Source organism: Rhea americana, unplaced genomic scaffold (assembly GCF_003343005.1).
Source record: "Rhea americana isolate MKP2758 unplaced genomic scaffold, rheAme1 scaffold_28, whole genome shotgun sequence".
Taxonomy (NCBI): Eukaryota; Metazoa; Chordata; class Aves; order Rheiformes; family Rheidae; genus Rhea; species Rhea americana.
Window position 1 is genome coordinate 4,722,854 of NW_028186401.1, and position 12,352 is coordinate 4,735,205.

Here is a 12,352-nt window from a genome sequence, read left to right on the forward strand (position 1 = left end):
TGAAATTCATAGTACGTCAGCAATTGGTAGATTAATTGACAGCTGAAAACGGGCCAGATTTGGATTGGTGCTGAAGAGTGAGTGAGAACAGGGTGTTGGGCAGCAGCTGTGGCAAAAGTGCTGGAAGAGCGTGTGATTTAAGGAAACACTGGCAAAATTCAGGGTTGTCCAGTACCCATGAGCGCAATACCTCTTAATTTTTGGATGCTACATATTGCGATGCAGCATTATGACTATATAATGCATCACGACAATTATTAATTAGGGATGTTGTTTATGTGAGGTTTATGTTTGTGTGGCATGAACAGAACTCATGCTTGCCCCAAATGTGAGGAATGACTTCTGCAGTATGGTTCTCRAAGCTGGTACAACTATGAACCAATAATCAAAACAATTACGAGGAAAATTAGAAAATCTCCTCTATGACTTTTAGTTGTTCTCTTCAGTAATGTCAATCCTTCTTCTTTCCATTTAACTATTTACCGCACATTTCTCCATCTGTGATTTTGCCTGTCGCTGATGGCAACTACTGCAGCTGATGAGGGTTGATGCCATCTCTGTGTACCCAAGGACTGATCTGTTCTGAAAGGATTCAGAAAAACATTTATTTTTAATTTTAGTTACGTGGTACAGGCTGATGGGAAAAGGTAGGAGAAATAACAGTGAATTTCCTTTTTTTTTTTTCAGTCACAGAAAGGAATGCTGCAGGCACATGATACCTCTTCATTACCCACAGTAACCATGAGAAACAAAAGTAAGTAAACTTCTCTTCCCTCTGTTTTGATGGTGGTCTCTAGCTGCTGTTCTTAACTGTTATGACCAACTAGTATTCCATATTATGAAAGATAAACCTTTAAAAATACAGGGATGAGAGCATCCTCTGGGCATAATAAGCAGTGTTGAGGATTTCAGAAGCTATGCTGCAGTTGTGCAGACATTTTYTCCACTTCAGCACTGTCCAAGTAACTTTAAGCAAATGTAAAGCCATGTCAGATTTAGAATAGCTRCTTGACTGCTCTGACTTCTGCAAGGGCTGCAGCTGATGAGTCCACAAAATAYGGGAGAGCGTATGTTCATTTGTGTCTGACATTGAAAAGAATTTGGCTATGGATATTACGTGAACATAAAAAGCTAAGATTGCAAGTWGAGGTGATGTTTGTTTTAAAATATTTTTTTTTAAATATTCTTATAGTTTGATGTAGTAAAAAATAGAAAGGCTAATTTTAAACAGGAGCAATACTGACAAATTCTGCATGCTGGCATTGTGCTGTAGAGTTACCCAGAGTGACTGAAGGGTAAGAAGTGAAAATGAAATAGTCCTCATGGATTCCCTGGTACTATGATTTGACAAGCTTATTTGTACCAGCTTGGAGATCACTAGATGGTACTACACTGTGCAGTATAGATGTACCCTTTGTGGGTTTTATTGGAAATTCAGAAGTACCACTCTAGAAACCAGAAAGCCACCTGAAGCAGGGAAAATTTTGAATTGAGATGGAAAGATTGGAAATAAAGTTGYTGTTCATTTTTGTATAATGAGCTATAGATTGGTGTCCCTCTGTGGTGGGTACCGATAATTAAACCCAAAAAGTTTGACCAGAAGCATGATGATGTATATAAATATAGGAATTCCTTGCCTGGAGAAATTAAAAAGCAACATAGTAGATTGCTATGTATGATTATTTATTGAATAAATTTAAACTCGCTTGCCCAAGTGTATGTTTCTGGACTTGCATATTCCATCCACATCTTGCATTAAGTGTAGTGCAGAATAGTCAGCCCCACAAAGGAGTCGATTTTCCTTCTTGAAAAAGAGCAGTGCTTAGTTTGGTAAGAAGGATTCAGTTCCTGCCTSTCTGCACGGGAACACTGCTGAGCTGTGATGTTATCACAGAAAAGATAACAGTTAATAAGTCCTCATCTTTGATTTTCTTTCTACACAGTAGAATTGAATTAGAGTTAAGCATATTGTGTCTTAAGAGGATAGAGTTTCCCAGATAGCTCATATCAATCATACTACATTAATATTGTGCAGGACACCTAGTCTTTGTTAAAAGGTATTTGAGGAACTAACATTCATGTTTTCTACTTGAGCAAAATTCCAAAGTGAATGGGGCTTTGCTTTAAATAGAGACTTCATGACTGTATCCTGCATTATGTTARTGCACACCACAGTAGTGGTTCAGGAGAGTCAGAAACCTCAGACTTCACTGGAGTTATGACTGGTATTACTTRCTGAGGATATGCTGGTGATGACTCTAGAGAGAAAAGGAGGTGGATTTTAGGGCCCAGCTTCTTTAAGTTATCATTATTGCAGTTAATAACACAGCTGCCCCTTCCCTTCTAGACTCACAACCTAAGGAGCGCCCGCGCTCTGCAATACTTGCTCCTGATGAAAACACCGTAACCTCGATATTCAATAACAGGAGATCACAACAGACTACAGCACTTTCAAAGAGCGTCTCCATACAGAACATTGCAGGGTAAGGTTCCTCACTGTGCATGTAAGTGTATGTGTATCATCTGATGCTTAAAAAAAAATCATATCTTATTAAAAATAGGTTTTTATAGTATGATCTGTGTTAAAGGTAGGAAAGAGAATCACAAAATCAGAAATACYCATATTATATGTGATACCATCAGCTATTAGGCACAATCAGATTGACTGGGTTAGTTTGGCGATGGCATGACTTCAGAGGCATCTGAGCTGGCCTTGCTACATGCATGGCAGCTTCACAGAAATGCTCTGAGCTCCAGGAAGAAATTTTTATCATGGACTTGGTACATAGCGTGAGCACACATTTACAACTTCGGTCTTTTAYTAACTTTTATGTCCATAATGATAGGGTGAATGCGAAGAGTTGGCGATTTCTTGATGTTTTAGGAATACAGTTTACATAATCGATTACAAAAAATCATGGTAACCTAAGGTTCCTAAACTACCTGAGTACTGACCAATTTTACRTATGGCCAACTCTCTATCTTATGGGATAGCAGCATTGGCTGGGGTGTTCTGGTTCACTGACATACCTTGGGTATTGTGGGATTCATGATGAAATTTATTTCAGTTCATCTTTCTAATCCTGCTCAGAGCTGGTTAGAAGACTCTTGCGCAGCCTTCCATATTACACTTTGGTCCCTCTCTGACCCAACCAAATGAGGAAGGGAAGTAACAGTATAAAAATGGAAAGTAATGAAAAGTTGTCCAGACCATAAAACTTAATCTGTGATCCTTCATGGAGGAAGCACCATCACTCAGAAGTTTAGATCCTGTGGCTTGTTAATCCTGTTGTGTGGTCGGTAGAAAGCAAGAGGTTCATTTCTGTGCGTTCCTGGGCAACACTTACTTTGGCTTCCCATTTGCATTTAAAATGACATTTCTTCTGTATTCTTGCAAAGTTTATTGAGTGGGTTTTGATGTCCTGAACTACATTCTGTGTTTGTTTGTCTACAGAGTTGGCAATGATGACAGCTTAATACATAGCTGGAAATTCCTGTCGCAGTCTACAGACTCTTTACATAAAATCAGCCGGGTGAATGAATCCATGGAGTCACTAAGTGATGAGGGTAAGAGATCCCCATGACATGTATAACAACAGGAAGGCCTCAGTGCTGCTTTCCAAAAATGGAATATCTGTTTTGATGTTTCAACGTGAGTTTTTATTTTAATGGACGATCAAAGTGTAATGACTTTTTATAAGAGTATTACCATGATAAACTAAAATAAGGCCCCACACAGTAGTTTCTCTAGCTTGTTGAATTGTGGGAAAACATATGGAAGGTTTCAATTACTGCTATCTTACTTAGAGTGTAGTTCAGGGAGAAATATTTCCTCCTTCATTCAATTCCATTCATTTCAGCACATATTTTGCATCTTTTTGTTTTTCTCATACTGGTAGTTTTTTTTCCCCTGTAGCAGGGAGGGAGGAAGGGTATTGTTTAGTTAGTTTTCTGCTCTCAAAAGTTATGTCACTTAATTAAGTTAAATTCATTTCTCAACTATAATCTTTTTTTTTCATGAAGTTTTCCAGAGTAAAATAAATAAATATTTTTGCAGTATGTACCTGAAAAGAACTAAACAAGGACATGCTGGTGGTGAGAGAAGATTTCTCAGTTCCTGCACAAATAAACAATCTATCTTGTATATGTATTTATGTATGTAATACATGTAGCATTCAGCTCCACTTGCATTAATTCTACCTTTCTAATCTTGAAAATGCAGACTTCATGTAGCTCTGAGTTCTCTCCATTTGGTGATACAAATGAAGGAGTTGATTGTGTGTTAATTTCTGTGCCATTACATCACAGATTAATGATTCATTGTTTTTTATGTCTGAATTAAAATTTGGTGTATGTGAAAATTATGAATTACTTTTGTGCAGTGAACAACTAACCTTTAAAAGTGATTTTCATAACATACTCCTTACTTGGTATAATCATTTCTGTGCTGGCAAAGGAGAATGTGTGTGATGCTAGCGGCATAATGAAGAGCTCCCAAACTTGTTGAATAGGCAAGAATCTCAAATGGGACAAGTTACCTGCATCTTCTTAACGCTTGTGTTGCTTTGTGAAGGTGCAGACATGAATGAAGGACAGCTGATGGGAGACTTTGAACTAGATTCAAAGCAGCTGGAGGCAGAATCCTGGAGCCAAGTAGTGGACAGCAAGTTTCTACGACAGCAGAAGAAAGATACTGTCAAACGACAAGATGTCATTTATGGTGAGACATGCATTTCAATTTTTCACTGATTTTTAAATAACTTTTTATGTACTTCTATATATTTGGAAAACTTTATGCCCATCATTTGGAACATTTACACTGATTTCTCAAAAGCCAAAATTTGGTTCCTTAAATTCTTAGAAAATTGATTTTCTGTGGTGGCATTGTCTTTCTACCTTTCTATGTGGAAGCCATCAGAAAAAAAAGAAAGAAAGAAAGAAAGAAATTGCCTCTCTTCACTTGTCTGCTTAGGACATTTAAACCCCGTTACAGTAAAGCAGATAACTAGTTCTATTAGTGTCTTTTCCTTCCTGATACAAGAGCCATCCTGTATTGCAACAAAAATGAGCTATGTTGAGGCTGGAAGTGCGGTGTTGAGGTAAGTGACAAAGATTCAGACCTTAGTAGCAATGTCAGAGGCTCTTTGTTGCTGGGCTCCTCTGTTCTGTCACCCGTATTTCTTCCAAAGGTAAAGCTATTGAATAATGTCTGACATCATTAAATTTTTGGAAACCACTCTACAGAAGCTTGCATGGCAGAGCTTTCCAGTGACAGCTTTTCCTCTACAGTGAGCAGGTTTTTGACCCTGTCCTCTTCCTATGTAGAACTAATGCAGACAGAAATGCATCATGTCCGCACCCTGAAGATCATGAGTGATGTATACAGTGCGGGGATGACAAAGGAGCTGCAGTATGATCAACAAGTAGTGGATAAGATCTTCCCCTGTCTGGAAAAATTGCTGTCCATCCACAATCAATTTTTCATGCGGATTCTGGAAAGGAAGAAGGAGTCTTTGGCAGACAAAAGTGAGAAGAACTTTGTTATCAAGAGGATAGGTGACATCCTGGTGAACCAGGTGAGCTCTGGAAAATAATTGCCTTTTCTTACATAGCTGGAAACCAAGCACTCAAGTTCTTTCTTCTCCTTCCTTTCTATTTACACTTACTAATCACAGCTGATTGTGCCTTTGCTTTCCCTATATCTGCCTTTGCTTTTTTAAGCACTTTGAGCTCTTTCAGGTTAAGGTACAGTGATGACAATTTGTTGAGTATATATTTTGGGGGAGACACATGCTCCATGATAGCACAGAACAGTTCGACCATGAACTGCAGGGTAGGCTAGTAGCCCACAGCTGTCAGTGCACAAGTCCTGTTTCTTGGCTGAGTAACTGACCTGCTGTATAATTTTGGATGGGTCTTTCTACTTTCCGCACCTGTATTTTCTCCTTTCTTTCTTTTGTCCATCTTGACATTTTGGGGTGCTTTTAAGCCCCTTGAGGTGGAATCATAGAGTTTGTGTTAATTCAGCGTGAATGCAATGAAGTCCCAAACTCAACTCTTCAAATTCTAGAGATAAATTGTTTAGTTTAGCATGTTTTGGACTAATATGGTTCTTTTGAGAGACCGACAGGCAATGATGGGATATTGTGCCAAGAGCCTAATAGATCTCTGTGTCTTATGTCTTGCAGTTCTCTGGTGAAAATGCTGAGAGAATGAAGAAAACATACGGCAAGTTCTGCGGGCATCACAATGAGGCTGTAAATAACTTCAAAGATCTGTACTCAAAGGACAAGCGGTTTCAGGCGTTTGTGAAGGTAGGACCTGATAGAAGATTCACAGATGATACGAAAATTATGTCCGCTCTACACTCTGGTGAGCATTTCCCTCACCAGAATTGATTTTTTTTCTTTTTTCCTTAGAAAAAAATGAGCAGCTCAGTGGTGAGACGTCTTGGAATTCCTGAGTGTATCTTGCTGGTAACACAGAGAATCACAAAGTACCCGGTCTTGTTACAAAGGATACTGCAGTACACCAAAGGTAGGGACCAATTCCTCTCTTCTAAGCATGTATTTGTTCATATGGTGTAAGTTTCCTGGATCCTTTTCATCTGAAGGAGATTTTTATAGATTTCTCATTACTGCCTAGTACTACTGTAATTAAATGACTGGGTTTCATGTCTCCTTTCAGGATTAGTTATTTGGCTTCCTTGATTTAGCAAACATGAATCTATCCCTAGATAATTACGGAGTAACAGCCTTAGACTGGGAAATCTCTCAGCCTATTTTTTTGGGTAATGGCTGAAATATGTGGTCAATTTGTGTGTTTCATATATACTGTCTGTATACAGAGCATATTGGAATAGCTCCCAACCTCAACCATATGTCCAAAAGGGCTTGTGAATTTCTCCATAAAGGAGGAAAATGTAATTTGTCTCAGGAAAGTATTTAAAAATTATAATACAGGAATTTGAGATAGAGCAAAGAAAAAAGAGAGTAGAAGTGGCAAGTTGGAATCCACACAAGGACAAAATGAGATGAAGATGTTTCTGTTTCTGTTCAAAGAAAATGAAGTGGAACATCAAGACTTGACTCAGTCATTAAACCTCGTTAAAGATGTGATTGCTGCAGTCAATAGCAAAGTCAGCAATTACGAAAAGAAAATGCGTCTTGATGAGATTTACAACCGGACAGATAGCAAGTCCATCATGAGGATGAAGAGTGGCCAGATGTTTGCAAAAGAGGATTTGCGGCATCGAAAGCTGATCCGAGATGGGCCTGTTTCACTGAAAAATGCAGCTGGCCGGTTGAAAGGTAAGAATATCTTGCCTTGCAGTTGTTGGGGTAGGATTCCCCTTCAGACTTGCCATCCCTGGCAATTATTTATTCTTCTACTTTCAGAGATTTTGAAAGTAGTTTTCTACTTGCTTTGGATTCAATCTCCATCCTAGCATTTCTGATACCCTGGGCTGTTTCTGAGGTGATAGCTGTTTATCTGCCCTATGACTGGATGCTTGCTAAAGGCTCACAAGGGAATGAGGTCTTAGTGTGTCTGCCAAGGAGCGTAATTGCCAGTGGATCCTTTGAGCCATGAGAACATTATGAGGCTACAGTTGCCCAGAGTATTAAGTCATGTCCCTGCCCTAAACACGCATGTGCAATGATTCCAGAAGCACATGCTGCGGCTAAAAACCGCAAGTTCCAGTGTCTCTACCCACAAGCAGCATTGCATCTCCTTTGCTCTAAAGGTCTACAGTAGTGCTGTTCAGGCTCAGTGTGACATCCCCGCCCCCACCTACTTCTCCAGAGTGATGTCCCAGACATTTAGTATACTAAGACTTCTTAAGCTGCTGAGGCATACTGACACTGCACTCAGGGGGGAAGTGAGGAGAATGCGGGGGCTCTGGTGTCCCTGCAGCTTCCTCAAACTTTGTTTCATGTGTATTATTAGTTACTGGACCTTCTGAATTGCTTTTGTTTGTTGTCTAATGGAGATAATTTATTCTGAAGTGTATTACTCTACTGAGCAAATCATTGCAATGATGTTCTCTACTGAATTAAGCACTAAATCTCCCAAGGAGACCTTAAGCTGGGACCACAGTAGTGCTAACAGTGGATGATGCTCTGTTCCAGACTTGTCACAAAGACTGGGATTTTGTTCCTGTCACTTCCAGCATCGGCTGTTTAAACCATCGTACCAGAGTCTGGTAGCTGGTCTTATGCTGTGCAATGAGACAACAATACACTAAATTCCAGATAGGATAATGTTTATTGTGAGGTTTTGGGAACAGGAAGTTTACAGATGTTTTCTTAGGCTCCCAAGAGTACTATTGACTTTAGGTGGTGGATGGAGCAAGTCATGCTGCTGTTGCAAAATCTTGTGATAAATAAAGGCTGCATCTGCATTCCTAAATCACAGCCCTCGTTACCTCAGTCTGTAGTATAAGCTCCCAGCAAAAGCAGGTCCTGCGAACAAGCCGAAGAGTCCAGTAGGAGAGTACCCAGTTCAGACACACTATTTTGTGGGATTTGAAATGTTGCAAAGAGGAGCATGGGAAGAGCTTTCCTTGGAGGATTTTAGCATTTCCCCTCATGCACAGGGCACAGAAAATACAACGACAGGGGAGAATGGAATCAAATACAGACCTATACAAGCCTCCAAAGAGATTTTAGATCATTTTTCAGCTTTGATAAAAATTTATTGGTTCTTTTATCTGAGATGGTTTATGTCTTGCCAAAACAGAGTGGAAAGAATTACCCATGGGATGGTTTAACTTTTCGGTTTGCTTCATCTCTGTCACAAGATTTCCCAAGTATATTACAAAAAAACCTCTTGGTACTGAGGGATAAAGGTAACACTATACTTAGTAGTTACTGTGCAAACTTATTTTGATATAGCATGAGAAGACTTGGAAGGCTGTATGTGTATTTTGAGAAAAGTCTGTATGCTGGTTTAAAATTTTGTGTTCGTTACATGTTGTGCTTTCTTCTCCTCTGAAAGAAAGCCAGGTCCTGTTTCTCATGCAGACTCCATTAACTCCCCTTGGATTTACCAAGAGTTGTGTTTGTCCTTGAGCGGAGTTAGTAGTGGTTCCTCAAGTCAGTATTTCCTGGGAAAGAAATTACAGCTGACAAATGTTGTTATTGCACGATAATTTGTGCTCCGCAAACCACTCAACAAGATAACCATAAAACCCCAAACTTCTTGTGCAGACCTCTTGCTCAAGGACCAAAATATTAATTGTTTGAGAAAACAGTGGTTATGTTCAATAAGTGTCTCTAGCTTTCGCTCTTCTGTCTTGCCACAACTGTCAGCTAGCTTGTGGCTGGAGAGGAGCATTGAAGTTTAGATGGATGAGGTAGGAGTCCTGGAGGTTTCTCAGGTGTAGTTCTCCCTACCACAAAGAAGTGCTTCAAAGTTAATCTGACACTGCCTTTCCATGAGCTGTTCGTATTGCTGCTGCAGCAGCTACTGCTCCTGCCAACCAGGAGAACAAACAGCACAGAAGACTGGTCTCACTTCTAGGATTTGCAGAAACAGCCCTACTGCTCCCCAACAGCTAGGACATCAGTGTTATGAAAAGCTAAAGCTGTTTAGGAGTGGGATTTTATACCATCTGGTATTCTTTTTCTTTTGCAGAAGTCCAGGCTGTTCTCCTCTCTGACATGCTCGTATTCCTTCAGGAGAAGGACCAGAAGTATGTCTTTGCCTCACTGGTAAGGCTTCGGCATATTCTTTTCCTTCCTTTTCTATTTTAAAGATCCTTGATGTGTGTCCTGTAGTGAAGCCAGCCACTGCCTGCTAAACAACTTAGTTTTCTTGGCATTTAGGTTTACGTTGCTTATAACCGTTTTGTTTCCTGAGCAGACTCCATTCTTTTTCTGTTGGAAAACATGTCTTCATTCCCCACCTCCCCTCAGTGATTTCTGCAGTGCCTTGGCACAGCTAATAATTGGCCTAGAATATATGCCTGTCATTTGATACACTTACTCCTTTTCAGTTTGTGCAAATTGAAGCAGTGATTGAGGTGGGGGGACGGGTAATAGGATAATGTGAACATTGTAAAAACAAATCTTAGCAGAAGAAAATGTCCTAATACATTGTGAACTGCTAAGGGGGGAAGAAAAGCCTGCCGCTGCAGTAAATTCATCAGAACAGCTTACATATTCATGTCAGAGGCATATATTTGTATGCACGAAACTGAATGTGTTTAGCTTTTGAAGGCAGCCCTCATAAAAGGGCCCAGCACACTGACCCGCTCGGGACAATCTAGTACCTAATTGGATCTGTTGAAGTTGGACCTTGCAGACATGGTTTAGGCTTTCTGTTCTTTGTGTTCTCTTCACCCTTTGAACAAATTTTTTGAAAGCAGTGGTCTGTTATTCCATCTCTCTCAATGATCTGCACAAACTCAGTGCCCTACACAGGGGGAGCTTTCACCTAAGCGGATTGATTACACAGGGCCCATAGCACACGCCATGCATCCCTCAAAATCTTGTCTGTCGTGGGAGTCGGTTGTAAGCGTCTGAGAACAGTGGGGCTTTTGTGGGATTTGAAAATAAGATATCATTCCATCCTAGGGAGCGTTTGCCAAGATAATGTATGTGAAGCAGGCGCTAGCAAGCTTCACTAAGTTTAAGGAGCTGCGATATTAATGACAGAGTAGAGAACGTGGGCAGGAGGAGATGAGTAAAAGGTCTGCTGGAGATAGAGCAAAATACGACAGAGCCTTGCAAAGCCACAAAGCCAATTTTAAATTAATTTGTTGGGTTGGAAGAAAGTGAAATGGCTTTTCCTGCCAGATTGATAGAGGAAGGCAAAGTCCTATCCTTAAAATGCTATATTTTTTAATTAACCAATAGCTTCAGAAAACGTTTACAGTCTGAGAGAAGTAACTGTGTTGGTATTGGGATCTTTTGAATGCTAGTTTATATCTGAAAACTCTGGTACTTTTTGCCTTCCTCACCCATTTTTCCATCTGAAGGACCAGAAATCCACTGTGATCTCCCTGAAGAAGCTGATTGTACGAGAAGTGGCTCATGAAGAGAAGGGTTTGTTCCTGATCAGCGTGGGTGCCAAAGATCCTGAGATGGTGGAAGTCCATGCCAGCTCCAAAGAAGAGCGTAGCAGCTGGATACAGATCATTCAAGACACAATAAACACCATGTAAGCCACTAAACTGTTCTTGTGGGGTGGCTGTTGCACATGGTCATATTATGGTAGTAATTGAGACATGTCTCTCTCGTCCAGGGATAAGGATGAAGATGAAGGAGTCCCTAGTGAGTCTGAATTGGAAAAGAGAGTGTCAGACACAAAAGTGAGAGAATTGAAAGGTAAACAAATTCCTAGTACAGAAAAGAGCTGGGGGTATTTTCTGAAAAATTTTCAGGAATTGTAGTGGTGGGGTTTGTGGCCCTTTTCTGTGTGCTTGGTTGAACTGTGAGTTTTTAATGGGAGTGAGAATCCTGCACCCAGCAAATAAGTGAAATCCTTGTTTTGCCCCTCTCTGTGCATCCCATTTCCGAGCTTGCTGAGTGCTCTTGCTGTATGGTGTTCTGGGCTGTATCATCATGTTCCACTAGATGGGGCCATTATCTCAAGAATCACTTCATTTCTTTGCTGAAGCTTTTATTTTCTGTCTTCATCTCCTGTTTTCTGTTCACCCTGTCAGAGCAACTTCAGCAGAAGGATAAGCAGATCCTCATTTTGCTGGAGGAAAAGGAGAAGATCTTCAGGGACATGGCAGACTGCTCTGTGCAAGACGACCTGCCAGGCTCCAGAGTGCTGTTCAGAGCCAATACAGAGGAGGCACCAAAAGGAGAAGCCCTTATGAAAAGTGCAATAAATGAAGGTGAGCAAGCCCAGGACGCACATTAATTACACTAACCCACACGTCCGACTCGTAGTGAATCCTTCAGTTCTCAAGCATGTTTTTTTCAGGGGGAGTCATCTCTTTCTCAGTTAATGGATAACAGCATGGAGCATAGATAGACATTGCTACTCACAATTGTGAGTATTGTGTTAGGGATGTGGAATGGGGATCAGAAGAGGAAGCAGATACTGATGGCTGTTAGAAGGAGGGCGGAAAAGACATCCTAGCACAGAGAACAACCCTGCATTGAATGTGAGCTGGGGTCAGGGGTGGCCCAGGGTCTCATCCTTGTCTGAAGTTTGGACCCTCCTGTCTTTTGCAATACTTCAGTCTCAGCAGGGTAACACAGTATGAGAGGTGGGCTCTGATTCCAGCAGGCATTTCTGGTGCAACAAAGGACAAATAAGCCTACTGGTAAATCAAAGGGCAGATGAAAACTTGGGCAGCTTTCTAGTGTGATTTCCAAAGAGGGTAAAAATTATT

The 12,352-nt window shown here is 40.5% G+C and overlaps 1 protein-coding gene across 13 annotated transcripts in view; it reads left to right on the forward strand.

Moving 5' to 3' along the window:
- AKAP13 (A-kinase anchoring protein 13) overlaps positions 1–12,352 on the forward strand; it is a 230,946-nt gene that overhangs the window by 205,187 nt on the left and 13,407 nt on the right. For all 13 annotated transcript variants that reach the window (XM_085308646.1, XM_085308652.1, XM_085308651.1 and 10 more), the window contains 12 exons: positions 688–754; positions 2,348–2,483; positions 3,455–3,567; positions 4,574–4,720; positions 5,326–5,576; positions 6,189–6,314; positions 6,420–6,537; positions 7,062–7,310; positions 9,637–9,713; positions 10,982–11,163; positions 11,248–11,330; positions 11,669–11,848. In XM_085308646.1, coding sequence (XP_085164772.1) covers positions 688–754; positions 2,348–2,483; positions 3,455–3,567; positions 4,574–4,720; positions 5,326–5,576; positions 6,189–6,314; positions 6,420–6,537; positions 7,062–7,310; positions 9,637–9,713; positions 10,982–11,163; positions 11,248–11,330; positions 11,669–11,848 — 1,729 coding nt within the window. The remainder of the gene's footprint in view (positions 1–687; positions 755–2,347; positions 2,484–3,454; positions 3,568–4,573; positions 4,721–5,325; positions 5,577–6,188; positions 6,315–6,419; positions 6,538–7,061; positions 7,311–9,636; positions 9,714–10,981; positions 11,164–11,247; positions 11,331–11,668; positions 11,849–12,352) is intronic.